The 27,656-nt window shown below is 48.0% G+C and overlaps 1 protein-coding gene across 1 annotated transcript in view; it reads right to left on the reverse strand.

Annotated features, from left to right (window-relative positions):
- The window catches only part of c8g (complement component 8, gamma polypeptide), a 53,123-nt gene extending 43,940 nt beyond the window's left edge, over nt 1-9,183 (reverse strand). Inside the window, exon 1 of the mRNA XM_085965959.1 lies at nt 8,968-9,183. Coding sequence (XP_085822085.1) covers nt 8,968-9,111 — 144 coding nt within the window. The 5' untranslated portion in view covers nt 9,112-9,183. The remainder of the gene's footprint in view (nt 1-8,967) is intronic.
- Nucleotides 9,184-27,656: the final 18,473 nt, after the last annotated feature.

Raw genomic sequence — 27,656 nt, forward strand, 5'->3', positions numbered from 1 at the left:
CAGTTCGGGGGAGAGCAGCAGCGGAGGAGGAGCAGAGGCCCGGCTTAAAAACCGGCGCCAAGGCAGAGGCCCGACCAGTTCGGGGGAGAGCAGCAGCGGAGGAGGAGCAGAGGCCCGGCTTAAAAACCGGCGCCAAGGCAGAGGCCCGACCAGTTCGGGGGAGAGCAGCAGCGGAGGAGGAGCAGAGGCCCGGCTTAAAAACCGGCGCCAAGGCAGAGGCCCGACCAGTTCGGGCAGGGAGCAGCAGCGGAGAGCAGCAGAGGCCCGGCTTAAAAACCGGCGCCAAGGCAGAGGCCCGACCAGTTCGGGGGAGAGCAGCAGCGGAGGAGGAGCAGAGGCCCGGCTTAAAAACCGGCGCCAAGGCAGAGGCCCGACCAGTTCGGGGGAGAGCAGCAGCGGAGGAGGAGCAGAGGCCCGGCTTAAAAACCGGCGCCAAGGCAGAAGCCCGACCAGTTCGGGGGAGAGCAGCAGCGGAGAGCAGCAGAGGCCCGGCTTAAAAACCGGCGCCAAAGCAGAAGCCCGACCAGTTCGGGCAGGGAGCAGCAGCGGAGAGCAGCAGAGGCCCGGCTTAAAAACCGGCGCCAAGGCAGAGGCCCGACCAGTTCGGGCAGGGAGCAGCAGCGGAGAGCAGCAGAGGCCCGGCTTAAAAACCGGCGCCAAGGCAGAAGCCCGCCAAATCAACATCAGAGGAGAGAGGTAAAAAATAATCAGAGTGTGACGTCACCAGGGAGCACGTAAGTGATTGGTTGGTGAGTATTTCTCTCTTTTCAGTACAAGCTTGAATTCTGTGGTGTTAAATTTCTCGGGATTAAGGTGTAGTGGGGACAGTTGGTAAATAAAGCGCCCTAGAGTATACCTGTAACTGGGGTATTGAATTAATTTTTAAATTAATTAAAGGAGTAAGTCATGGCAGGAGAGCTCAGACCCGTGTTCTGCTCCTCTTGCTCCATGTGGGAAATCAGGGACGCTGCCAGTGTCCCTGACGACCATGTGTGCGGGAAATGCATCCAGCTGCAGCTACTTGTAGACCGCATTGCGGCGCTCGAGCTGCGGGTGGATGGGTTGTGGAGCATGCGCGATGCTGAGAGGCTCGTGGATACCACGTTTAGCGAGTTGTGCACGCCTCAGGGTAGGGCAGCACAGGGAGTGACCATCAGGCGGAGCAACAAAGGCAGGCAGGTAGTGCAGGGAACCCCTGCGGACATCCCCCTTTCAAACAGGTATACCGCTTTGGATACTGTTGAGGGGGATGACTCACCAGGGGAAGGCAGCAGCAGCCAACTTCCTGGCACTGGGGGTGCTCCTGCTGCCCAGGAGGGGGGGAAAAAGAGTGGGAGAGCAATAGTGGTAGGGGATTCTATAGTAAGGGGAACAGATAGGCGGTTCTGTGGCCGCAAACGTGACTCCAGGATGGTTTGTTGCCTCCCTGGTGCCAGGGTCAAGGATGTCACTGAGCGGCTGCAGGGCATTCTGGAGGGGGAGGGTGAACAGCCAGTGGTCGTGGTCCACATTGGTACCAACGACATAGGTAAAAAGAGGGATGAGGTCTTGCATCAAGAATTTAGGGAGCTAGGTAACAGATTAAAGGGCAGGACCTCAAAGGGTGTAATCTCTGGATTACTCCCAGTGCCACGTGCTAGTAAGTATAGGAATGGGAGGATAGAGCAGATGAATGCGTGGCTAAAGAGTTGGTGTAGGGGGGAGGGTTTTACTTTCCTGGATCACTGGGCCTGCTTCTGGGAAAGGTGGGACTTGTACAAGTCGGACGGGTTGCACCTGAACCAGAGCGGGACAAATATCCTTGCGGGGAGGTTTGCTAGCACTGTCGGGGGGGGTTTAAACTAACTTGGCAGGGGGATGGGATACAGGGGGGAGCTGAAGTAGGGGGGGATGTGCTGCCAATTATGGAGGAAAAAACAAGTCAGCTTGGTAGGCAGGGCAAATATATAAGGGCAAGGCTGGATGGCATCTATTTTAATGCAAGGAGCCTTGCAAATAAGGTGGATGAACTGAAGGTGTTGATAAACACATGGGAGTATGATATTGTTGCTATCACTGAGACATGGTTGAGGGAGGGGCAAGACTGGCAGCTCAATATTCCGGGGTACAGAATCTTCAGGCGAGACAGAGGGGGAGGTATAAGAGGAGGGGGTGTCGCAATATTAATTAAGGAGTCAATTACTGCGGTAAGGAGGGATGATATATTAGCTGGGTCCTCTAATGAGGCCATATGGGTGGAGCTTAAAAACAAAAAGGGGGCAAGCACTTTGCTGGGAGTGTACTATAGGCCTCCAAACAGTCAGGGGGAGATAGAGGAACAGATATGTAGGCAAATCTCAGAGAAATGTGCAAATAATAGGGTAATAATAATGGGGGATTTCAACTTCCCCAATATTAACTGGGATAGTCAAAGTGTGAAAGGCTCAGAGGGTGTAGAATTCTTAAAGTGCATCCAGGAGAGCTTTTTGAGCCAGCATGTAGAAAGTCCTACAAGAGAGGGGGCGGTACTGGACCTAATTCTAGGGAATGTGGCCGGCCAAGTGGAAAAAGTGCTAGTAGGTGAGCACTTTGGTGATAGTGACCATAATATGGTAAGATTTAAGGTGGTCATGGAAAAGGACAGGGATGGGCCGGAAATAAAGGTTCTAAATTGGGGGAAGGCCGATTTTAATAGGATAAGGCAGGATCTGGCCAAAATGGACTGGGATCAGCTACTTGTAGGAAAATCCGCATCGGAGCAATGGGAGGCTTTCAGAAGGGAGATTGAGATCATACAAGGGCAACATGTTCCCATAAAGGTCAAGAGTGGTTCCAAAAACCACAGGGAACCGTGGATGTCAGGGGATATACGGGAATGGATTAGGAAAAAAAGGAGGGCTTTTGGTAGATACAAAAGGCTAAAGACGGAGGAAGCCCTAGAGGAGTACAAAAAGTGCAGGGGGATACTTAAAAAAGAAATTAGGAGATCAAGGAGGGGCCATGAAATAACACTGGCGAGCAAAATAAAGGAAAATCCAAAGATGTTTTATAAGTATATTAAGGGTAAAAGGATAACTAGGGAAAAAATAGGGCCCATTAGGGACAAAAGTGGCAATCTGTGTGTGGAGCCGGAAGATGTAGGAGGGGTTCTAAATGAATTTTTTGCATCTGTTTTCACTATGGAGAAGGACGATGTAGACATAGAAATAGGGCGGGGGGACTGTGATATGCTCGAACATATTAACATCGAGAGGGAGGAGGTATTGGCGGTTTTAGCTGGCCTAAAAATGGATAAATCCCCAGGCCCCGATGAAATGTACCCCAGGCTGCTGTGTGAGGCAAAGGAGGAGATTGCGGGGGCTCTAACACATATATTCAGGACCTCTCTGGCCACAGGGGATGTGCCAGAGGACTGGAGAACCGCTAATGTAGTACCATTATTCAAGAAGGGTAGTAGGGAAAAACCGGGGAACTACAGGCCAGTGAGCCTAACATCAGTGGTAGGAAAATTACTGGAAAAAATCCTGAGGGACAAAATTTGTCTCCACTTGGAGAGGCAAGGATTAATCAGGGATAGTCAACATGGCTTTGTCAAGGGAAGATCATGTCTGACTAATTTGATTGAATTTTTTGAGGGGGTGACTAGGTGTGTGGATGAGGGTAACGCAGTGGATGTGGTATACATGGATTTCAGTAAGGCCTTCGATAAAGTCCCGCACAGGAGACTGGTCAAGAAGGTAAGAGCCCATGGAATCCAGGGTGCCTTGGCACATTGGATACAAAACTGGCTTAGTGGCAGAAGGCAGAGGGTGATGGTCGAAGGTTGTTTTTGTGACTGGAAACCTGTGGCCAGTGGGGTACCACAGGGATCGGTGCTGGGTCCCTTGCTGTTTGTGGTCTACATTAATGACTTGGATATGAATGTAAAGGGTATGATCAGTAAATTCGCGGATGATACTAAAATTGGTAGGGTGGTAAATAGCGAGGAGGGTAGCCTCAGTCTGCAGAACGATATAGATGGGTTGGTCAGATGGGCGGAACAGTGGCAAATGGAATTTAACCCGGAAAAGTGCGAGGTGATGCACTTTGGGGGGTCTAACAAGGCAAGGGAATACACAATGAATGGTAAGACCCTAGGCAAGACGGAGGGTCAGAGGGATCTGGGTGTGCAGGTACACAGATCCCTGAAGGCGGCGGAACAGGTGGATAAGGTGGTAAAAAAGGCATATGGGATACTTGCCTTCATTAGCCGAGGCATAGAATATAAGAGCAAGGAGGTTATGATGGAGCTGTATAAAACACTGGTTAGGCCACAGCTGGAATACTGTGTGCAGTTCTGGTCACCACACTACAGGAAAGATGTGATCGCGTTAGAGAGGGTGCAGAGGAGGTTCACCAGGATGTTACCAGGGCTGGAGCGCTTCAGCTATGAAGAGAGACTGGGCAGATTGGGTTTGTTTTCCTTGGAGCAGAGGAGGCTGAGGGGGGACATGATTGAGGTGTACAAAATTGTGAGGGGCATAGATAGGATGGATGCTGAGGAGCTTTTCCCCTTAGTAGAGGGGTCAATAACTAGGGGGCATAGATTCAAGGTAAAGGGAGGGAGGTTTAGAGGGGATTTGAGAAAGAACTTTTTCACCCAGAGGGTGGTTGGAGTCTGGAACTCACTGCCTGAAAGGGTTGTGGAGGCAGAAACCCTCACAACATTTAAGAAGCATTTGGATGAGCATTTGAAATGCCATAGCATACAAGGCTACGGGCCAAATGCTGGAATATGGGATTAGATTAGACAGGGCTTGATGGCCGGCATGGACACGATGGGCCGAAGGGCCTCTATCTGTGCTGTATTACTCTATGACTCTATGACTCTATGAGGCAGAGGGTGATGATCGAAGATTGTTTTTGTGACTGGAAGCCTGTGTCCAGTGGTGTACCACAGGGATCGGTGCTGGGTCATTTGCTGTTTGTAGTGTACATTAATGATTTAGATATGAATGTAGGAGGTATGATCAGTAAGTTCGCAGATGACACGAAAATTGGTGGAGTGGTAAATAGCGAGGAGGGAAGCCTCAGGCTACAGGGTTGGTTAGATGGGCAGAACAGTGGCAAATGGAATTTAACCCTGAAAAGTGTGAGGTGATGCATTTTGGGAGGACTAACAAGGCAAGAGAACACACAATGAATGGTAGGACCCTAGCAAGGACAAGGGATCAGAGGGACCTTGGTGTGCATGTGCATAGATCCCTGAAGACAGCAGGACAGGCAGATAAGGTGGTTAAAAAGGCCTTCATTAGCCGAGGCATAGAATATAAGAGCAGGGAGGTTATGATGGAGCTGTACAAAATGCTAGTTAGGCCACAGCTGGAATACTGTGTGCAGTTCTGGTCACCACACTATAGGAAGGATGTGATTGCATTGGAGAGGGTGCAGAGGAGATTCGCCAGGATGTTACCTGGGCTGGAGCGCTTCAGCTATGAAGAGAGACTGGACAGGCTGGGGTTGTTTTCCTTGGAGCAGAGAAGGCTGAGGGGGGACCTGATTGAGGTGTACAAAATTATGAGGGGCATAGATAGGGTAGATAGAAAGGAACTTTTCCCCTTAGTAGAAGGGTCAATAACCAGGGGGCATAGTTTCAAGGTAAGGGGCAAGAGGTTTAGAGGGGATTTGAGGAAGAACTTTTTCACCCAGAGGGTGGTTGGAATCTAGAACTCACTGCCTAAAAGGGTGGTAGAGGCAGGAACCCTCACAACATTCAAGAAGCATGTAGATGAGCACTTGAAATACAAGGCTATGGACCAAGTGCTGGAAAATGGGATTATAATAGACAGGGCTTGATGGCCGGCGTGGACACGATGGGCCGAATGGCCTCCATCTGTGCTGTATAACTCTATGACACTATGAGAACACCCAAGTGACTACCCTTGTGACTACTTGTGCTTTATCTTCCTCTTACACGGGCTGCTATGTGGTGCTTCCCCTGTGGCTTCAGCAGATGTGGAGGCCCCTTGCTCACTCTCATGCTGCTTCTGCTTCAACACCTTTGGCGTGCGTCCTCTGGGGTTGCGAGCCTGTGAAGGCTCGCCAACTGTCTGCTCCTCCTGTGGCTGTGCAGGGGCTGAGACGCCCAACTCAGTTGTGTGAGGACTCTGGTGGGGCTCTGACCGAGGGCTCCGCTGTGGCATGGAAGTGTGAGCGCTTGGAGAGGAGCCCCCACTTCCTTGTTCTCCGCCACCAACCTCCCTCTCATGGATCAGCCCAACTTCAGAGCTAGCAAGTGGCTTGACAGCACCTTGCTGTACATCAGGGGGGCCATGAGGACCCGTTTCTGCACTGGCAGTCCTACTCCAAAGGACTTCCATGAAGGTCTGGTTTCTCTGATCAATAGCTGTCCATCGCTCCTCCAGAGATGTCAGCCTATTCCGAACATTCACCATGTTTTCCACACTCTGGCGACTTAGCTCCTCCATGGCCACAGCCATCCTCTCCTCTACTGTAGCCATCCTTTCCAGGGAGGTTGCCATCCTTTCCGCGGTGATATGTTAATTCGCCAATGCCTCCACAAAGGCTCTGCTCATGTTAGCGATGGACTCCTCCATCCGCTCCACACTCGCAGTGACCCTGGAGACAAAACCTGCCAGAGACTCCTGTTCCTGGAGTTCCAGCACCGCTCTCCTTCTGGATGGCCCCGGAGGCACAGGGTCCACATGCAGCTGAGCAGAGCTGGGAGCGTCCTGCGCCCTCCAACGAGGACTCTTCACTGCTGTCCCTGTCTCCACCATCTGCTGATGCTCACTTGTGAGCTGTGATACACCAGGTGACAACATTACTCTATGTCCCGAAGGTCCCCCCGAGGTGTGAGTGTCTGCGCTGGTGCTGGGTGAGCTTAATTCTTCTGACGCTGCACCCTCAGAGGTTGCAGCTTCCTCTGAGGAGTCTTCCGGCTCAGCCTCTTCCTCCTGGACAGTGGGGAGGGGGGCTGTCGATGGTCCTGGGGGGGAGTAAAGGCATGAGTTAGACATGTGATATAAACGTAGCATGCACATGGAATAGTGCAGATGATCATAAGTTAATCTGTTTGAGTATCAGAAGGCATATCAGTCACTCATGCAATGTCAGTGAGAGAGATGCAAAACTATTCTGTCACCAGCTTGCTCTGATGTGCCCGTCTGTTCGTCCCCCACAGGCGCATCCTCCTCGGCGCCAGCGATCTCCAGGGCCGCCTCCTCTGTGCTGGTAAGATGGGCTATTTAGGCTGGCGCTCCTCTTGTCCTCGCTCTTTCCCTCTTATTGTGGGCTCTCTTTTGCTGCAATGAGGGACACAAGTGGAGTTTGAGTGAGAATGATGGAGTGAGTGTAGAGAATCCATAGCACAGAGGCTTAGAAGGATACAAAGATGGAGTGAGGTCCCAATACTAAGGGCCCTCCCTGTGTGTTGTTAGTTGTTGTCATAGCATAACAGCGACAGGGAGTGTGAGGGGAGCATAGTCGAATAGTGAAGTGATTGTGTACATAGAGAGAGAGGGATGGTTAAGGGTGCAGGGATGTAAGGGTAAAGTGGGATGTGTAGGAGTAGGTTAACAATGCAGAGTGATGGTGCTGAGAGGAGATGGGGAGCAGAATGAGGGTAACAGTGATAGTATATTCACTTTGCCTGTTCGGACAAGGTCATTGAACCTCGGTCGGCACTGCAACCAGGTCCTGCTGCACACCGATCTGGAACTGACATCCTGGGCAACTTGCAGCCACACAGCTTTGGTCTGCTGGGGAGGTTTTTCCCTCCCAGAGGTTGGAAACAGCGCCTCCTTTTGTGCTCTGGCTCCCTCCACCAGAGCATGGAGTGAGTCATCATTAAAGCGTGGTGAGGCCTTGGGCCTTGAAGTCGACATTCCACTAACTCCAAACACTATTATGAACAGAAGCAAACACAAGCGTATAGGCACAAAATGAACCAAGGCTGCTTGGAGCTGGAGAAATGACGTCGTCAGAGGCGAGTTTCAGGCCCAAAAACTAATTGGGCCAGGGGTTCGCACACACTGGGAATCAATTGCCCAATTAGGGCAAAATCACAATTTTTTCCCGCCCGACAGCAGAGGCGGGATCGGGACCCGCTGACCACCTGACCCGCCCCCAATGGTAAAATCTAGCCCTGTGCCTCTGTTTATAAAGACAAGGATCCCATATGCTTTTTTAACGGCCTTCTCAACTTGTCCTGCCACCTTCAGAGGTTTGTATACATACACCCCCGCCCCCCACCCCCATTTTCTCTGTTCCTGCACCCACTTTAAAATTGTACATAGATACATAGAAGATAGGAGCAGGATTGGCCATTCGGCCCCTCGAGCCTGCTCCGCCATTTAATGCGATCATGGCTGATCATCCAAACTCCGTACCCGGTCCCTGCCTTCTCCCCGTACCCCTTGATCCCTTTAGCCTTGAGAAATATATCCAACTCCTTCTTAAATATATTTAATGAATAGGCCTCTACTGCCTTCTGTGGTAGAGAATTCCACAGGTTCACCACTCTCTGGGTGAAGAAATTCCTCCTCATCTCTGTCCTAAATGGCCTACCCCTTATCCTTAACCCCTGGTCCTGGACTCCCCGGCCAGCGGGAACATCATTCCTGCATCTAGTCTGTCCAGTCCTGTTCATTTAGTTCACATTGCCTCTTCTCATTCTTCCTACCACAATGAATCACTTCACACTTCTCTGCGTTAAATTTCGTCGGCCATGTGTCTGCCCATTTCACCAGCCTGTCTCTGTCCTCCTGGAGTCTGTGATCATCCTCCTCACTGACCATTTCCCACTTTGCTGCACTACTGCCTGCTGATCCTGCTCTGTTGGAGAGCTGCTGGACCCTGCAAGGGGTTAAGAGGATGTGTCTGATCAGGAGACTAAGCTGGAGGCTCACTCCAGTTGTCTGGCTACAGCCGGAAACGAGGATTCGTGCCGCCGTTAACAACGGTGAGGTTGAAAGATTGTGTTGTTACCTGCTGGAGATTAAAGCTGCGCTGAGCCTGGAGCCCGTCGATGGGACCGACCCTCCGATCCACTGCTCGCCGTCTCTCGCCTCCACCACATGAGGGAAAAGTCACACAAAATGCACAAAGGTAAATTAGACGGATATACCCCATGGTTTGGAGACAGGGAAGGTGTCTGTCCAGCGAGGTCCTTGGGGTTTCCAGTAAATGGAGAAATATTTACAAATGACAAAGGTCAACACTGGTTTATCATTAAAGAAACCACAGCCTGTGTGATAGGCCTGAATCCTGGCCAAGTCTCCTTTTCAACCCCACCTACCCACCCTCTCACCAACCCACCCTCTCCCCATATACCCAGCCCCAAATACCCACCCTCTCTCTCCCCAACCCCACCTACCCACCCTCTCCCCGTATCCCCAACCCCACCGACCCACCCTCTCCCCATATCCCCAACCCCACCGACCCACCCTCTCCCCATCTCCCCAACCCCACCGACCCACCCTCTCCCCATATCCCCAACCCCACCTACCCACCCTCTCCCCATATCCCCAACCCCACCTACCCACCCTCTCCCCGTATCCCCAACCCCACCAACCCACCCTCTCCCCATATACCCAGCCCCAAATACCCACCCTCTCTCTCCCCAACCCCACCTACCCACCCTCTCCCCATATCCCCAACCCCACCTACCCACCCTCTCCCCGTATCCCCAACCCCACCTACCCACCCTCTCCCCATATCCCCAACCCCACCGACCCACCCTCTCCCCATCTCCCCAACCCCACCGACCCACCCTCTCCCCATATCCCCAACCCCACCTACTCACCCTCTCCCCGTATCCCCAACCCCACCTACTCACCCTCTCCCCATATCCCCAACCCCACCTACCCACCCTCTCCCCGTATCCCCAACCCCACCTACCCACCCTCTCCCCATATCCCCAACCCCACCGACCCACCCTCTCCCCATCTCCCCAACCCCACCTACCCACCCTCTCCCCGTATCCCCAACCCCACCTACCCACCCTCTCCCCATATCCCCAACCCCACCTACCCATCTAGACACATCGATTTGTCTATTGATAAGCTTTCCATTCATGTACCACAGGCAAGGGAGTTTAATGATTAGGTCACTGGACTCGCAACCCAGAGGCGAGGAGTTCAAACCCCACCATGACAAGTTGCAACATGACCATGAAAACCGCTGGATTTTTTGTAAAACCCAGCTGGCTCAGTAATGTTCTACAGGGGAAGGAACTCACCCCCCTGACCTGGTCTGGTAAAACCTGACTCCAGCCCCACACTGGAAAGGGAGGATGTTCTTGAGGGGACAAGGACAGAATCCATTTGGTTAGAGTTGAGGAGCAAAAAGGGTCTGATCACACTATTGGGGGTATTCTACAGGCCTCCAAATAGTGAGAGGGAGGTAGAGGAGCTAATCTGCAGGGAAATCGCAGAGAGATGCAAGAGCTATAGAGTGGTGATATTGGGGGACTTTAGTTACCCAAATATCGATTGGGATAATATGTTGGGGTAAAGGGAAAGGAGGGGGAGGAATTTCTGAAATGTGTTCAGGAGAATTTCCTTGACCAGTATGTTCTTGGCCCAACTAGGAATGAGGCATTGCTGGATCTGGTGCTGGGGAATGAGGTGGGCCAGGTTGACCAAGTGTCTGTGGGAGAACACTTGGGTACGAGTGATCATCGTATCATAAGATTTAGATTAGCAATGGAGAGGAGCAAGGAACAATCTAGAGTGGAACTTCTAAACTGGAATAGGGCTAACTTCAATGGGATGTGAAAGGATCTAGCCAGGGTAAAATGGAACCAAAGACTGACAGGAAAAACTGTGATGGAACAATGGGTGATCTTTAAGGAGATGTTCCAAGTACAGGCTAGGTACGTTCCGACAAGAGGGAAGGGTAAGGGAACTAAAGCAAGGGCTCCTTAGATGACGAGGGAGATAGAGAAGATGATGAAACAAAAAAAGAGGGTGTATGATGAATGTCAGCTGAATTCTTCAAGGGAGAACCAGACCAAATACAATAAGTTGAGAGGGGAAGTGAAGATGAAAATAAGATTGGCAAAGAGAGAATATGAGAGTAGAATGGCGGTTAACATAAAAGGGAACCCAAAAATCTTCTACCAGCATGTAAACAGTAAGTGGATAGTAAGAGGCGGGGTGGGGCCTATTAGAGACAAAGAAGGTGATATATACATAGAGGCGCAGGACAAGGCTAGAATACACAATGAGTACTTTGTATCGGTGTTTACTAAGGAGGTGGATGCTGACAAAATATCAGTAGAAGTGGAAAAGGTAGAAGCAATGAAAGGGGTGAAATTGAGAGGGTGCAGAGGAGATTTACCAGAATGGTTCCGGGGATGGGGGATCTCAGCTACAAGGACAGGTTGGAGAAGCTGGATTTGTTTTCATTAGAGCAAAGGAGGTTGAGGGGTGATTTGATCGAGGTGTACAAGATTATGACGGGTTTGGATAGGCTAGTCGGGGAAAGGCTGTTCCCACTAGTTGATGGTACAAGGACTAGGGGACACAGATTTAAGGTTTTGGGCAAGAGATACAGGGGGGATGTGAAGAAAAACTTTTTTACGCAGCGAGTGGTGAGGACCTGGAACTCGCTGCTGACGGAAGTGGTGGAAGCGGAGACACTCAATGTTTTCAGGGGGAGACTGGATAGGCACTTGAGGGAAATAAACTTGCAGGGCTCCGGGGATAGAGCGGGGGAATGGGACTGACTGGATTGTTCTACAGAGAGCCGGCACCGACTCGATGGGCTGAATGGCCTCCTTCTGTGCCGTTCTGACTCTATGACTGTTGACTCTTAATTCGCTTTGAAGCTATGAAGTTCAAAATAAGTAAATTAATTCATAGGGGCCTATCACCAACAACCCAGGCATTGTATCAGGACAAGACCAAGGCAATCCCAGCCCAGTCCACCCTGAAACCTCCTCCCCAATAACATCTGGGTCTCGTCGGGGCTTAAAGATTTAAATTATGGGGACAGGTTGCATAAACTTGGCTTGTATTCCCTTGAATACAGAAGATTGAGGAGCGATCTGATTGAGGTGTATAAAATGTTAAAATTACTCGATAACGTAGATGCAGAGAGAACATTTACTCTGGTAGGGAATCCAGAACAAGGGGGCACAGCCTTAAAATTAAAGCTAAACCGTTTAGAAAGGAAATCAGGAAGCAATTCTTCATACAAAGGGTAGTAGTAGTAATGACAAGATTGTACTCACAGAATGACCGAGGCCTTCAGCAGTTAAGTCTTTGGGTTGTCTGGAGGGAGAGGAGGTCCTTCCATTTGGGGATTTACCGCCACTTCTACATGGTGGCCACAGAAGCGGCAGTAAGTGTGGTAGAAGGCAGGAAATGTGCCGTGACTCCAGGCTCCACACACGAACCCGTTCCCCCCACCCGCCCGACTTCTATGTACAAGCAGCGGGCAGGGACAGAGCAGGCAGCGTTGGTCTCAGTGAGGGCGGGGAACAGAAATCCTGGTTCGTGGCAGTCGGCCTCACTGACTGAATTGTCCACCATGATCCCACTTGATCTCAGACTGGATTGCAGAGGAGAATTCCCCTGACGTCTCGTCTCCATAGTGAGTGGACACTCCGTCGTGTAGTATGACACTTCCATCGTACTAAGTGAGATAAACTAAGGGTAGATTGAGCAGCCCAAAACTGAGCATCCAAGGGCACTGTGGGCCATCAACAGCAGCAGAATAGTATTCCACCACAATTCATGGCCCAGCATATCCCTCATTCTACCATTACCATCAAGCCAGGAGTGCAATCTTATGTAGAAGAGGGTACCAGAAGAGCACCAGAATGAGGTATGAACCTAATGAAGTTACTACACAGGGTGACATGCATGTTAAACAACAGAAGTAGCTAGCTCTAGATAGAGCCAAGTGGTCCCACACCAATGGGTCAGAGCAGAGCTCTGTAGTCCTGCCAAATCCAGTCCAGAATGGTGGTGGACAACCAGGAGGAGGAGGCTCCATGAACATCCCCATCCTCAACGATGGCGGAGCCCAGTGTGCGAGTGCAAGAGACAAGACTGACGTGTGCACAAAGTGCAGAGTAGACGATTCTTCTCGGCTTCCTCCTGGGGTCCACACCATCACAGGTGCCAGTGTCCAGCCAATTCGATTCACTCGACGTGACATTAAGAAATGGCTAAGTGCACTGGATACAGCAAAGGCTACGGGTCCCGACAACGTCCCGGCTGTAGTGTTGAAGACCACTGCTCCAGAGTGAGCCGTGCCTCTAGCCAAGCTGTTCCAGTACTGATAACTCAGCACACAGCAAGGATTTAGCTGATAATTTTCTGGTCTGTATGGCCTTGTACATCACTGGACAGCATTGTTACCCAATAGACCGTCAGTGGATCTGTGTAGTAAGGGTTAACTGGGATGCTTAACTTCTTTAGGATCATTTTGTTTCACCTGCAATAATAGTTTCATAAATTAAAGTAGATTTGACCACATTACCACAGAATTTCAAATCTGCTGTTTTGGCATCATCTTCCACCAGGCAGACAAGACCATCGGCATATTCCGTATATTAAATATTTAAAGCCCAATATGCTCAAAGTACATTCAGCAAAGCATCTTGAATTATTTTTCTAAAATATTGCAGATATTTTTCAGGAATGCAGCTGGAAATTATTAGTCATAACTTGAGCACATTAAAAAATGTACTTTGCCAATTAAAGCTAGTTTATGCAACTGTCAAATCGCTGGCAGCCAACTCGGCCCAGTATTTAAAATATTGGCTACCAGCAACACGGCTTGGAAACATTTCAAATGTATTCTCTTTCCACATTGGAGATGCAGGGCAACATTTTGCCAAATGGTGTCCCAGAGGTGTAAAGATATACTAGAGTACGCAGTGTTGATATAGATGTAGCTTACTTCCGCATCATTCAATTTATTTAAGGCGGTGTTATTGGCTTTAACAAGACAACGGTGAATTGCTGATTGCTGAATGCAAGTGAAATATGAAAACTGGTCAGATAGTGACGGTTGGAATTGGGTCAAGCACATTTTGCTGATTGCTTTTAAAACATAATCATAAGCATCATTTTAGGCTGGATTTTTCTGTATGAAGCTTGCTCCAATATAAATGGCAGGTTACTCTTTAACCTTTGAAAGTGCTCCCATTATTTCAACGGGGGTGATATGCAAGTGCCTATTACCACATCCTGCGATACTGCTTGAATTAGTGTAAAGTGCAGTGTGAGCTATATAACAGGATGGATCTAAATGCAGCAGTTTAGAATAGACCTACAGTGCAGAGACGCAAGTTAATGTCATAGAAAACCAATCCACTCTATTATTTACACTCCGGAATATGAAATCCAGGTCAGTGCAGAGTCAGTGGTAAAGCATTGCTAAGGAGGTCATGAGGAGAGTTGGCTGCCTGACTTCACAATACTTTTTTAGATCTCATTTTTCTCTCCTGAAGAGGCTGCCTCTTGCAAGAGTCCCACTTCACAGGCTGAGAAGGAACCTTCTTGTATCGCACTCAAGTGACAGGAGTGTTGATGGTGGATATTAGCAGACTTTTAGAACATGGAGACCATCACAGCTGAGCCCAATCTCACCTAACGTCGACACATGCACACGCTATCCAACCAGTCCATTGGTTGAGGCCAAGAGCAACATTCCAACTCCTGCACCAGCCGAGAGCCGCTAACTTAGGAGACCGGGAATTGAATATGAGACCTTCTGATTTGCCCAAGGTATGTGTCATACTAAATGGGAAAAGTAAGCATGCTGCACTGGCAAAACCCCAATATCCTTGTGTACTGCCCTAGAAACAGGGATAGAAATATATTTGTTTTTGGCTGCCTGTCAGATTGTTCTATTCATCCTGTGCTCCAGAATTAGCCGAGCCTAAGGCCAAGCTGTTCCAGTACAGCTACAACACTGGCATCTATCCGACAATGTGGAAAATTGCCCGGGTATGTCCTGCCCACAAAAAGCAGGACAAATACTGTAATGATCAATAACATGTCATTCTATAGTGGACACTAGGTGGAGCCATAAAGCTGTGTAGAGCTGTATATAGCTGTATGTATAAGACTACACTACCCAGCTGTACATATATTAAGACTACATTACGCATGAGGCACTAGGCTACCCACAAGGCAGCAGTCAAGATGGAAGCCTCTACAGATACTGTACCTAGTCCACATGTGCTCAATAAAAGTGTCTAGCAAAAGCTAGCTGTGTTCATAATAAGAATGTCTATTTATTAATGAACATAACATGGTACCAGGGTGGTGAAGATCTGCTGAAAATTGTGAAATGCGACATGGACAATTTGAAGCCACCAGAGCGTTTGAAACTCACAGAAAAAATCGACTACAATTGGCAGACTTTTAAACAGCAATTCGAACTCTACATTGCAGCCATTGGATTCGGTACGAAGCCAGACGCAAGGAAGATAGCGTTGCTGCTTACGGTTGCAGGCCCACAAGCGATAGTGGTATTTAATACATTTGTATTTAATCCAGCGGACAACAGAGACAAATTAGACGATGTGCTAAAGAAATTTGATGCACATTGCTCTCCCAAAAAGAATGAGACCTATGAAAGATACATGTTCTGTTCAAGGACACAGCAGCAAAATGAGACTTTTGATAGGGAGCCGATGTCCTCGGGGTAATATTTTCTAGGGCGGTTCGGGAGGATTTAAACTAATTTGGCAGGGGGATGGGAACCTAGGTAGTGGAAAAGAGGGAAGTCATATGAAGTCAGAAATAGATGGTAGAAAGGTGAGAAGCAATAAGCAAAGGAGAGAAACACAAAGGGCCAAACTAATTCATAATGAGAGTGTGAAAAAAGCAAGCCTGAAGGCTTTGTATCTTAATGCTAGAAGCATTAGGAACAAGGTGGATGAATTAGTTGTGGAAATAGAGGTAAACAAGTATGATTTGATTGGGATTACAGAAACGTGGCTGCAGGGTGGGCAAGGCTGGGAACTTAACATCCAGGGATATACAATATTTAGGAAGGATCGGCAAAAAGGTAGGGGAGGTGGGGTAGCATTGCTGGTAAAGGAGGGGATTAATGCAATGGAAAGGAAGGATATTAACTCGGATGAAACGGAATCTGTATGGGTAGAAATGAGAAATAGCAAGGGGAGGAAAACGTTAGTGGGTGTGATATATAGGCCTCCAAATAGTAATATGGAGGTGAGGGAAGGCATAAAAAGGGAAATTAGAGAAGCGTGCGATAAGAGCACAGCTGTCATCATGGGTGACTTTAATTTACATATTGATTGGACTACCCAAATTAGTAAAAATTCTGAGGAGGAATTCCTGGAATGTTTTCGGGACGGTTATCTGGACCAATATGTCGAGGAGCCGACTCGAGATCAGGCCATTTTAGACTGGGTATTGTGCAATGAGAAGGGACTTATCAGCAATCTTCTTGTACGAGGCCCCTTGGGTCAGAGCGATCATAATATGATCGAGCTCTCAGTCGAGATGGAGAGTGAGGAAATTGAATCAGAGACTAAGGTCCAGAACTTAAATAAAGGGAATTACGAGGGTATGAGACGGGAATTGGGTAAGATTGATTGGGTGGTGTTTCTGGGGGGATTGACAGTGGATAGACAATGGCAAGCATTCAAAGATAGAATGGAAGAATTCCAGAACATGTTTATACCGGTTTGGCATAAAAATAAACCTAAAAAGGTGGCTCAACCGTGGATAACGAGGGAAATTAGGGACAGCATAAAATCAAAAAAAAGGGCATATCAACTGGCAAAAAAAAGCACCAGACCGGAAGATTGGGGGCAGTACAGGATACAGCAAAAGAGGACAAAGGGATTAATCAGGAAGGGGAAAATAGAATACGAAAGTAAACTTGCAGCAAACATAAAGACAGACTGCAAAAGCTTTTATCGGTATATCAGGAGGAAAAGACTGGTAAAATCCCAAGTCGGTCCCTTGCAGTCCGATTCGGGAGAATATATAATGGAGAATAAGGAAATGGCAGACCAATTAAACTCATACTTTGGTTCTGTATTCACAAAGGAGGACACAAATAACCTCCCAGGAATATCGGCAAACACAGGGACTAATGAGAGGGAGGAGCTGACAGAAATTAGTATCTCTAGGGATATGGTGTTGGGTAAGTTGAGGGGACTGAAGGCCGACAAATCCCCGGGGCCTGATAAACTACATCCTAGGGTACTTAAGGAGGTGGCCCTGGAGATAGCAGATGCTCTAAGGATCATCTTCCGGAACTCCATTGACTCGGGAACAGTACCCGTGGATTGGAGGGTAGCTAATGTTACCCCAATATTTAAAAAGGGGGGTAGAGAGAAAGCAGGGAATTATAGACCAGTAAGCCTTACATCGGTTGTGGGCAAAATGCTAGAGTCCATTATTAAGGATAAAATAGCGGAGCACTTGACAAATGGGGAAAGGATCGGACAGAGTCAACATGGATTTACAAAGGGTAAATCGTGTTTGACTAATCTGCTGGAATTTTTTGAGGAAGTAACTGGTAAAATAGATGGGGGAGAGCCAGTGGATGTGGTGTACCTTGACTTCCAGAAAGCCTTCGATAAGGTTCCACACAAAAGCTTATCATGCAAAATTAAGGCTCATGGGATTGGGGGCAAAGTATTAACGTGGATAGAGAACTGGCTGGCGGATAGAAAACAGAGAGTTGGAATAAACGGCTCGTTTTCGGAGTGGCAGGCAGTGACCAGCGGGGTGCCGCAAGGATCTGTCCTGGGACCCCAGCTGTTCACAATATATATAAATGATCTGGATCAGGGAATTGGATGCAATATTTCCAAATTCGCTGACGACACTAAACTAGGAGGAGGGGTGGGCTCTGATGAGGATGTCAGGAGGCTACAGTGCGATTTGGACAGGTTGGGGGAATGGGCGGATACGTGGCAGATGCACTATAATGTGGATAAATGCGAGGTTATCCACTTTGGGGGTAAAAACAGGAGGGTAGATTATTATCTAAATGGCAATAGATTGGGAGATGGGGAAGTGCAGAGGGACCTGGGTGTTCTTGTGCACCAGTCACTGAAGGAGAGCATGCAGGTGCAACAGGCGATTAAGAAGGCAAATGGTATGTTGGCCTTCATATCAAGGGGGTTCAAGTATAGGAATAGGGATACCTTACTACAGCTGTACAAGGTGCTGGTGAGACCGCATCTGGAGTATTGTGTACAGTTTTGGTCGCCCCATCTGCGGAAGGATGTTCTTGCCATGGAAAGAGTGCAACGGCGATTCACCAGGCTGATACCTGGAATGGCGGGAATGACCTACGAAGAGAGATTAAATAGTTTGGGCTTGTACTCACTGGAGTTTAGAAGATTGAGAGGGGATCTCATCGAAACATATAAAATTATGGCAGGCCTGGACAGGCTGAATTCAGAGAGAATGTTTCCAATGGCCGGGGAGCACAGAACCAGGGGCCACAGTCTAAAAATAGCGGGCAAATCATTTAAAACAGAGATGAGGAAGAATTTCTTCACTCAAAGAGTGGTGAGCCTGTGGAATTCCCTGCCACAGAGGGCTGTGAAGGCTAATTCAATAAATATTTTCAAGAGAGAATTGGATATATTTCTGAAGGCTAAGGGGATTAAGGGTTACGGAGAAAAGGCGGGGACGGGGTACTGAACTGGTAAGATCAGCTATGATCTCAGACAAAGATCAGCCATGATCTCATTGAATGGCGGAGCAGGCTCGAAGGGCCGAATGGCCTACTCCTGTTCCTATCTCTATGTTTATAGCTTTATAACTGATCTGAAACTGAAAGCACAGACATGTAATTTCTCTGAGCTCAAAGCATCCATGATTCGTGACCAGATTGTGTTTGGTATTCATGATAAAAAAGTCAGGGAACGTCTATTGCGAGAAACCGAACTAAATTTGGAAAATGCGGTGAAAATATGCCAAGCCAGCGAGCTAGCTCGAAAGCACGCGAAGACTTTCAGTGAAATCAATAATGATGCAATTGTAATGAGTGATAATGCTGCTGTCAGTGCTGTGTCCTACAAGGGGAAGAAACGTGGGCAGAACAGAAATGAAAAGCAATCGGAGGATGAAATTTTTAATTGTAAACGCTGTGGTTACAAACACCAGTTAAGACAATGCCCAGCGTTTGGAAAAATGTGCACAAAGTGTAATGGAAAGAATCACTTTGCCAAACAATGCTTTTCAAAAGTAAAAACAACGAAAGGGCAACAAGTTAATGTGATTGAGGACACTGATTTAAGTGAGACATTTTTTGTAGGAATGGTGTCATGTGACGATATCAAAAAAGATACAGAAAATGTGCAGCCCTCAGAAATGGACAATGCTGAACATAAAGTCAATGCAGTAAAAGTGGACAAATGGATGATCCCACTGCAGGTAAATGGAGCATTAGTTACATTGAAACTGGACACTGGGGCAAAAGCAAACTTAATCAGTATGAGTGACATAAAAAATATGAAAGAAAAGCCCAAAATACAGAAAAAGTCAGTACTACTGAAGAGCTATAATGGACAGAAAATAGATAGCTTAGTATGCAGACTTAAAGTGACAGTCAAAGACAAAGTGCATCATCTCATGTTTTCTGTTGTGGCTGAAAGACTTGATTCGATACTAGGTGACAAAGCTTGTGAAGACTTAGAACTGGTCAAGAGAGTCTACCGTATAAACTGTGCCATAAGCAGACCAGATGACTCAGGTGATGAAGCAGAGAGCCCATCAAGGATGAAAAGGCCAAAGGGTATCCATGTCTTCAAAAAGCCTAGTTTCTCCAAGAAGAAAGAAAAAGACTTTAAGCACAAAGAGAAAAAACACAAGGAGAAAAAGTCCAAAGGTATAACCGCAGCAGATGTTGTTAAGCAGTGGAAAGAGAAAAAGAAAAAGAAGAAGCCTGCACCAGAGCAGGAAGCAGTTCCGGTGGATACTCCTTCTTCCCTCAGGCCAATCTTTGGTGTTCCATTAGCCGAGGCTGCTGAGAGGACTATGCTGAACATAAAGTGAACCAGCTGCCAGCAGTTTTTCGAGAGTGCATTGACTACATTGAGAGTTATGGCATGAAGAGTGAAGGAAACACTGAAACCCTCTCCAAGCAAAGATCGCAAGGAGACCTCGATCTATACAAGAGCAGATTGATGACAATGCCGCAACTGCATCTTGTCATTCACCACCAGAACAATCTCATGAAGACACATCAGACTTACCCGTGTTGAGAAGATCCACACGTGAAGTAAAAGAGCCTGATAGACTTAATCTTTGAGTACAATGTAAAGCTTTGAAAATGTGTTGACTAGAGCGAATCAGAGGAGCCACAGCAGCTCCCAAGGCACACTGAGAGCAAACTCTTCCAGATTCCCCCCAACACCAAAAAAAATGCTAAAAAATTGCACTAGTTTTGAAAATGTTTATGTTTATAGAGCACTAACAAAAGTGTTACTGATATTATCTTTATTGTTTTCTTGAAAGTTGATTGATATTGATTTTGTTAAACCTCAAAGAAAGGGGGATGTAATGATCAATAACATGTCATTCTATAGTGGACACTAGGTGGAGCCGTAGAGCTGTGTAGAGCTGTATATAAGACTACACTACCCAGCTGTATATATATTAAGACTACATTACCCACAAGGCAACAGTCAAGATGGAAGCCTCTACAGATACAGTACCTAGTCGGGTCATTTCTGTTAAGTATGTGTATTGTATTGAACAATTAACACAAAGACTTAAACGTATAACTCAAACAGGCCTTTACTGGTTGGAGGTAGGGACTGCACATAGGTCTTTACTTCATGCCCACAGGCGGGAACTGAGGGGGATCAGTACCCACAGTACTATTTATACCCCTATGGCCAGGAGTGGTACTGCGTATCACTACGCCCAACAAGTAGTGCAGTCCTGTCCATAGGTTCAAAGTAGCACACATATTACATACACAACATTCCTCCCTTCCTAGCTTTACAGTCATCTCCCCATTTAACATAACGTAATAACATATATACATATATAACTTCAGGTTTACATAACAGAATAACATAGATACATAGATAACTTCATGTCAAAACAGATCACAGATTCAGTCTCTGCGGAAAACAGTTCACAGATTCAATCTCTGTGGTGGAGTCGGTTCACGTTGCTGGAGTGACTCATTCAATAGTCCTTCCATGGATTTAACAGTTTGAACTTCCGAACTGAATTGGCTCCGTTCGGAGGGACCACGTGTGTGATCTGGTAGAGGTGATAATGGTTCAGATGGGTCATCTGTTTTTACTTTTCCTTTTCTGCCTCTTGGAGACTCTCTGGGCTCCATTGTCAGCTGCCACAGCTGCCAGCTGCATGCGCAGTTCCTCCTTCTCTTCCTCCTGTTTCCGTCGTAGAGCCAGCTTCTCCCGATGTTCCGTAGACTTTTGGTGCTCCTCCATGATTTCTGCACTTTGGGAGTCGAAGTTACAAGCTGGGCAGGACAGGACATCGTAATATTCGGTGTCGTCCTGAGCTAGACCAGTGAGAGGGTCGTCTATTTCCTCCATACCCAGCTGGACGTTAGCCAGCTCTTGTTCCAAATCCAGACATCTTTCCTGAAGAGACTTCTTCATGTGTACCTCTGCATCCAGCTTTTTCTGGGCTTTCAGCAAGTCGTTTACTAGTGACCTCATTTGTGATTTTAATACTTCAACTTCCTTTGGAGATTGATTGATCGGACTATGCAATCCCTCTACCGGAGCAGCTGTTTCAGCGGTCTGTTGTTCTACGTTGACGTGAGTCAGCGTACTTTTGGCATCCAAGGGCTGCTCTGTTGCAGTCATCTCAGTCTGTGTTGCCACCTCAGCTCTTCCAATAACCTTTGAGAGCTCCGAACCCCTTTCGTTTGAATATTGAAGTTCATGTTCAAGTTTTTCCCATTTCAGAGTCCTGTCCTTCAGCATATGCAGGAGTTGGCTGACCGTTAACTCCTCTGACATCAGACGTTTTGTGTGCTCCTGCTCCATTTTCTCCATCAGCTGCTTCTGTTGTCTTTCCAGATTCTCCAACTCTATATCAAAGAACTCTTTCGTTGCATTCAACTCTTGCTCAAAACGGCGAAGCATTTGTTCTAATTGCTGTTGTAGTTTGAAATGGAGTTGAGTTCGAGCCCGGTGTCCCTCAGAAATGGGCACATCAGTAGACTTGCCAGACTCAGAATCCACAGTTAAACTATGTTGTTGTTGCTCAGTGGAATTCTGTGCTGAAACTTTGTCTTTTGCACCTGAGTTGGGCTTACCATCATCCGTTCCAGAGTCTGGGCCGACTATCTTCACCGAGTTCTCACTCGTTATTGTTTGTAGGAAATGCCAGTCCATATTCATTTTCCTAATCCACTCCCGTCCTAGTAGTGGAGGACCTCCTTCAGATATCACATATAAGTCCATTATTTGACTGTCTTCGCCCTTGTGGGCCACTGCAACCTCTATTTTCCCGATGGGGTACACTCTTTGCCCCGTGTATGTTTTCAATATAATCCCCGTATCCTGTAGGGGAATATGTTGGAATAACTTTCCGTAATCTTTCTTATTTATGACCGTCAATGCCGATCCAGTGTCCAATTCCAGTTTTACTTGGACTCCTTCTATCTGAAGAGTGACCCAAATTGTCTGGAGGTCTGCACCCTTACCAGCGTTGAGTACTCTTAAGCTAGCCAGTTCATTACAGCTTAAGCTAGCCAGTTCATTACTGCTAGCATCTGAATCGGACTCCTGTTCGGTCACCTTGTGTACCTTTGCGTATTTTCCTTGCGGTGACTTCTTGTTGCTGGTCTTCTTCCCTGACCTGCATACTCTAGCTATATGTCCAAGCCTACCACAAGTTCTACACTCTTGGTTTTTAAACCAACACTGGTTCTGATCATGCGTTGTCTTTCCACAACGATAACATTTGCCAGAACTCACACCCAATTTGTGTGCACTGAGCTCCGGTGACCGTAGCTGCATTACTGCCGTGCCTCTCGCTGCGGCTTCGTGTGCTGCTGCCATAGTGACCGCCTTCTCAAGCGTCAGCTCATTCTCCTCGAGCAGTCGCTTTTGTGTATCCTGTTTAAATAAACCACACACAAATTTGTCTCGTAGTGCATCTGTCAATCCCGTTCCAAACTGGCAATATTTCGCTAATTTACGCAATTCCAGCAAATATTCAGCATTGCTTTCATGCTGTAGCTGCCTTCTGTCGTAAAATTTAAATCGTTCCGCTAGCATCAGCGGCGTGGGGTTTAGATGATCTTTCAGGACAGTAACAATCTCATCGAACGTCTTATCCGCCGGTTCATCTGGTGATAACAGGTGTTTCAATTGCCCGTACGTCTTCGCACCCATTAAATTTAATAATGTTAGAGCTTTATCTTGGTCACGAATTTTATTGGCCTTACAATAATTTTTTACTCTTTCAACATATATGGCCCAATCTTCGAGGTCACTATCAAAGGTGCTAATATTCCCGTGTTTAGGCATTGTAGATTTGCAATTTCTCAGATTTTCTTTTCTTTACTTGTTATCAAAGATGGCGGCTTCCCGCTCTTGCCGTCGTCCTCCGCCCACAAAATGGCGGTTTTCCCGCGCTTGGCGGTCTTCACCCGTCCCCCGACGCCGTCTCCCTTCAGCCCTCGAGTGCGGCCCTTATCTTCGCCGCGATCGATAGCCCGCGCTGTGCACCGCGACTCTCGCACCTTGAGCTTCTGCAGCCGCCGCGCCTTTCAGTCCGAGTGCGGCTCTTATCTTTGGTCCCGATCGCTGGCCCGGCTGCGCCCCTCACTTCAAAGCGGCCCGGCCCTTATCTGCCGATCGCTATCGCCCTACCTCTCTCTCTTCCCCAGTCCTGTCTTTACTCCGGTTCACAAGCTGATGGAGGCTTCAGGGTCCTAATGCCTGTCGCTTCCAGTCGCTGGAAGCTGTCAGGATTTCTGCTGCCCTTCAGTTTTGAGTGGGGTGTTGAGGATTGAAACCTCTCTTCAACGTCCTGTCTTTGGACGAAGCCGCCTGGAATAACTGCCGCAGGGTAAGAGCCTGACTCGTCGCCAGTGTTAAGTATGTGTATTGTATTGAACAATTAACACAAAGACTTAAACGTATAACTCAAACAGGCCTTTACTGGTTGGAGGTAGGGACTGCACATAGGTCTTTACTTCATGCCCACAGGCGGGAACTGAGGGGGATCAGTACCCACAGTACTATTTATACCCCTATGGCCAGGAGTGGTACTGCGTATCACTACGCCCAACAAGTAGTGCAGTCCTGTCCATAGGTTCAAAGTAGCACACATATTACATACACAACAATTTCTTGTTTCGTTTTCGATCATCGAATTTGTTATTGGTAGACACTCCACTATGGATGAGTGGAACATCTCTACCGGGTCCAATGTAGTCGCTTCTTCTACTATCGGCAATGGCAAGCGCGATAACCCATCAGCATTTCCATGCTGTTTGGACCTTTTGTATTCGATGTCATATTGGTGTGCCCCAAGTAACACGAACCACCTTTGTAACCTTTGTGCTGTCATGGTGGAAACGGCCTTGTTTGGGTTGAATATGGACACCAACGGCTGGTGGTCTGTCAGTAATGTGAACTTCTTACCTTGCAGGTAATGATTGAATTTCTTCACGCCCCACACAAGGCTGAGGGCCTCCCTATCTATTTGAGCATAATTTCGCTCCGCGGAGGTCAATGATCGGGACGCGAATGCCACTGGCCTTTCCGAGCCATTTGGTAACTTGTGTGAAAGTACTGCTCCAATTCCATAAGGGGAAGCATCACAAGCTAGACGAAGGGGTAACGTTGGGTTGAAATGAGCCAACACTTCTTCAGAGGTAATCAACTCCTTGCTTCTGCGAAAAGCCTTTTTACATCCCTCACTCCACTTCCATGGTATTTCTTTCCGCAACAGAGCATTCAGCGGATGCAGCACCGTGGATAGATTTGGCAGAAACTTGTGATAATAATTAATCAACCCCAAGAATGATCTTAACTGTGATACGTTTTCTGGAGCGGGGGCCTTCACGACAGCTTCTATCTTGTCAGGTGACTTGTGCAGCCCCTCTCGGTCAATGACATGACCGCAGTACGAGATCCGTTTTTGGAAAAACTCACACTTCTTGCGATTAACTCGAAGGCCATATTCCTTCAACCTGGTGAGCACCAGTTTCAAATTTGTGAGGTGTTCTTCCTCGTCTTCTCCCGTAATTAGGATATCGTCTAAGTAGCACTGCGTGCTTGGAATTCCTTGTAATACCTGCTCCATGGCCCTCTGCCAAATTGCTGGAGCCGAAGCTACCCCAAAAACCAGTCTATTATAACGACACAATCCTCTGTGTGTGTTGATGGTGAGGTACTGGCGTGACTCTTCCTCAACTTCCATTTGTAAGTATGCCTGAGCCAGGTCTATCTTGGTGAAGTGTTTCCCTCCAGCCAACGAAGCAAAGATATCTTCAATCCGCGGAAGCGGGTATTGTACCGTGTGAAGCACCGAATTCACTGTGATCTTGAAGTCTCCGCAGATGCGGACCTTCCCCGGTCCCCCTGGCTTATTACTTGGTGAAGACTTCATGACGGGAACAATGGGCGTGGCCCACTCACTCCAGTCCACTTTTGACAGTACCCCTGATCGTTCAAGTTCTTCCAGTTCTGCCTCCGCAGCTGGTCGTATCGCATAAGGTACCGATCTGGCTTTGAAAAATTTTGGGCTTGCATGTTCTGCAATCGTAACCTTTGCTTTAATTCCTCGCAGTGTTCCCAGTCCTTGCTGGAATACCTCTTTAGCTTCGTCCAATATTCTGGACAACCGTTCAGGTTTGACATCTTCCTTTCCGGAATCCACCGTCATGGTGTTTAGTGAATGCCAGTCTATCTTTATTTTCCGGATCCACTCCTGTCCCAGAAGTGGTGGACCTCCCTCAGGCAACACATACAGGTCCATCCTTTGGTAATCTTTATCCTTGTATCTCACCTTGACTTCTATCTTTCCGATGGGGAATACTTTGTGCCCCGTGTATGTCTGTAGTACTAGTTCCGTATCCCGTAGTGGAATATGCTTGAATAACTTTTTATAGTCATGCTTATTCATGACCGTCAGCGCCGATCCGGTGTCCACTTCCATTTTCACTTGGACTTTTGCAATCTGTAGCGTGATCCAGATAGTTTGTCGGTCAGCTTCATTACTCACATTGTGAACTCTCAAACTATCCAGTCCTTTGCAGTTGGAGTGTGAGTCCGACTTCTGTTCCTCCGGACTCTTCCTAGTCACCTCATGTACCTTTCTGTACCACTTTTGTGGTGACTCATTATTGTTGGTCTTCTTCCCTGACCGGCATACCTTAGCTATGTGACCAAGCTTGCCACATTTCCTACATTCTTGGTTTTTAAACCAGCATTGGTTCTGGTCGTGTGTTGTCTTTCCACAACGATAGCATTTCGTTGTACCCGAAGTAATTTGTTGTACCCTGAGTGCCGCTGCCTTTAGCTGCATTTCCGCAGTTCCTTTCACTGCGGCTTCGCTTGATGCTGCGATAAGGACAGCCTTATCAAGTGGAAGATCGTTCTCTTCAAGCAGTCGTTTTTGTGTTTCTTCCTTCAACATTCCGCACACAAATTTGTCTCTCAGTGCCTCTTCCAGGTTGTCCCTAAACTGACAGTCTTTCGCTAGCCTCCGCAGTTCAACCAAGTATTCCGCGTTGCTTTTGTCTTTCCGTTGCGTTCTCGCATAGAATTTGAATCGTTCAGCCAACATCAATGGTGTAGGGTTCAAGTGGTCCTTCAGGACAGCCACAATATCATCGAAAGTCTGATCCGCCGGTTTAGCTGGTGCTAGTAGATGCTTCAAGAGCCCGTATGTCTTTGCGCCCATCGAGTTCAGCAAGGTTATAGCTTTGTCATCTTCTTCTATTTTATTGGCCTCACAATAGATCTCAATGCATTCTACGTACATGGCCCAGTCTTCTACTTCGGAATTAAAATCGTTGATGTTACCACGCTTAGGCATCTTCCTCTCTTTGGGAACAACACAAGTATTTCTTTAAATTATTATTTCTTTTTTTTTCTAAGATGGCGGTTTTCCCGCGAAAATGGCGGTTTCCCGCTCTTATCTTCTCTCCCCGCCCACTTCAATGGCGGTTTCCCGCTTCTGTCTTCTTCCCCGCCTAATGGCGGCTTCCCGCGTTTCTTCCCTGGCGGGAGGGGTACACTTTCCCCACGGGCGACGGCCGCTGGCTTTCAGGTTCACAGCCTGCGCGTCGGCTTCAAGGCTTTCCCTTTTTTTTTAATTTTATGGCAGGGCGACCGGCTCTGGGTACCCCGTTGACGGCGAACAGGTTCAGCCGCTGGGCTGGCTCTCGCACAGTTCCCCTTGCTCAGCTCTGTCTCTCTCCCGCTCGCTCGGCTCTACCGGCACTGGGTACACCCCGTTGACGGAGGACAGTTCAGCCGCTGGACTGGCTCTCGCACAGTCCCCCTTGCTCGGCTCTGCCTCTCTCCCGCTCACTCGGCTCTACCGGCGCTGGTTACACCCAGTTGACGGAGGACAGTTCAGCCGCTGGACTGGCTCTCGCGCAGTCTCTCTTGGTCGGCTCTGCCTCTCCCGCTCGCTCGGACCCCAATCGCGCCTCCCAGCCCTCTCACAGTCCGGTGCTTCTCTCCCCGGCTG

Source organism: Somniosus microcephalus, chromosome 23 (assembly GCF_052327205.1).
Source record: "Somniosus microcephalus isolate GS21.2 chromosome 23, FLI_Smic_1.0, whole genome shotgun sequence".
Lineage (NCBI taxonomy): Eukaryota > Metazoa > Chordata > Chondrichthyes > Squaliformes > Somniosidae > Somniosus > Somniosus microcephalus.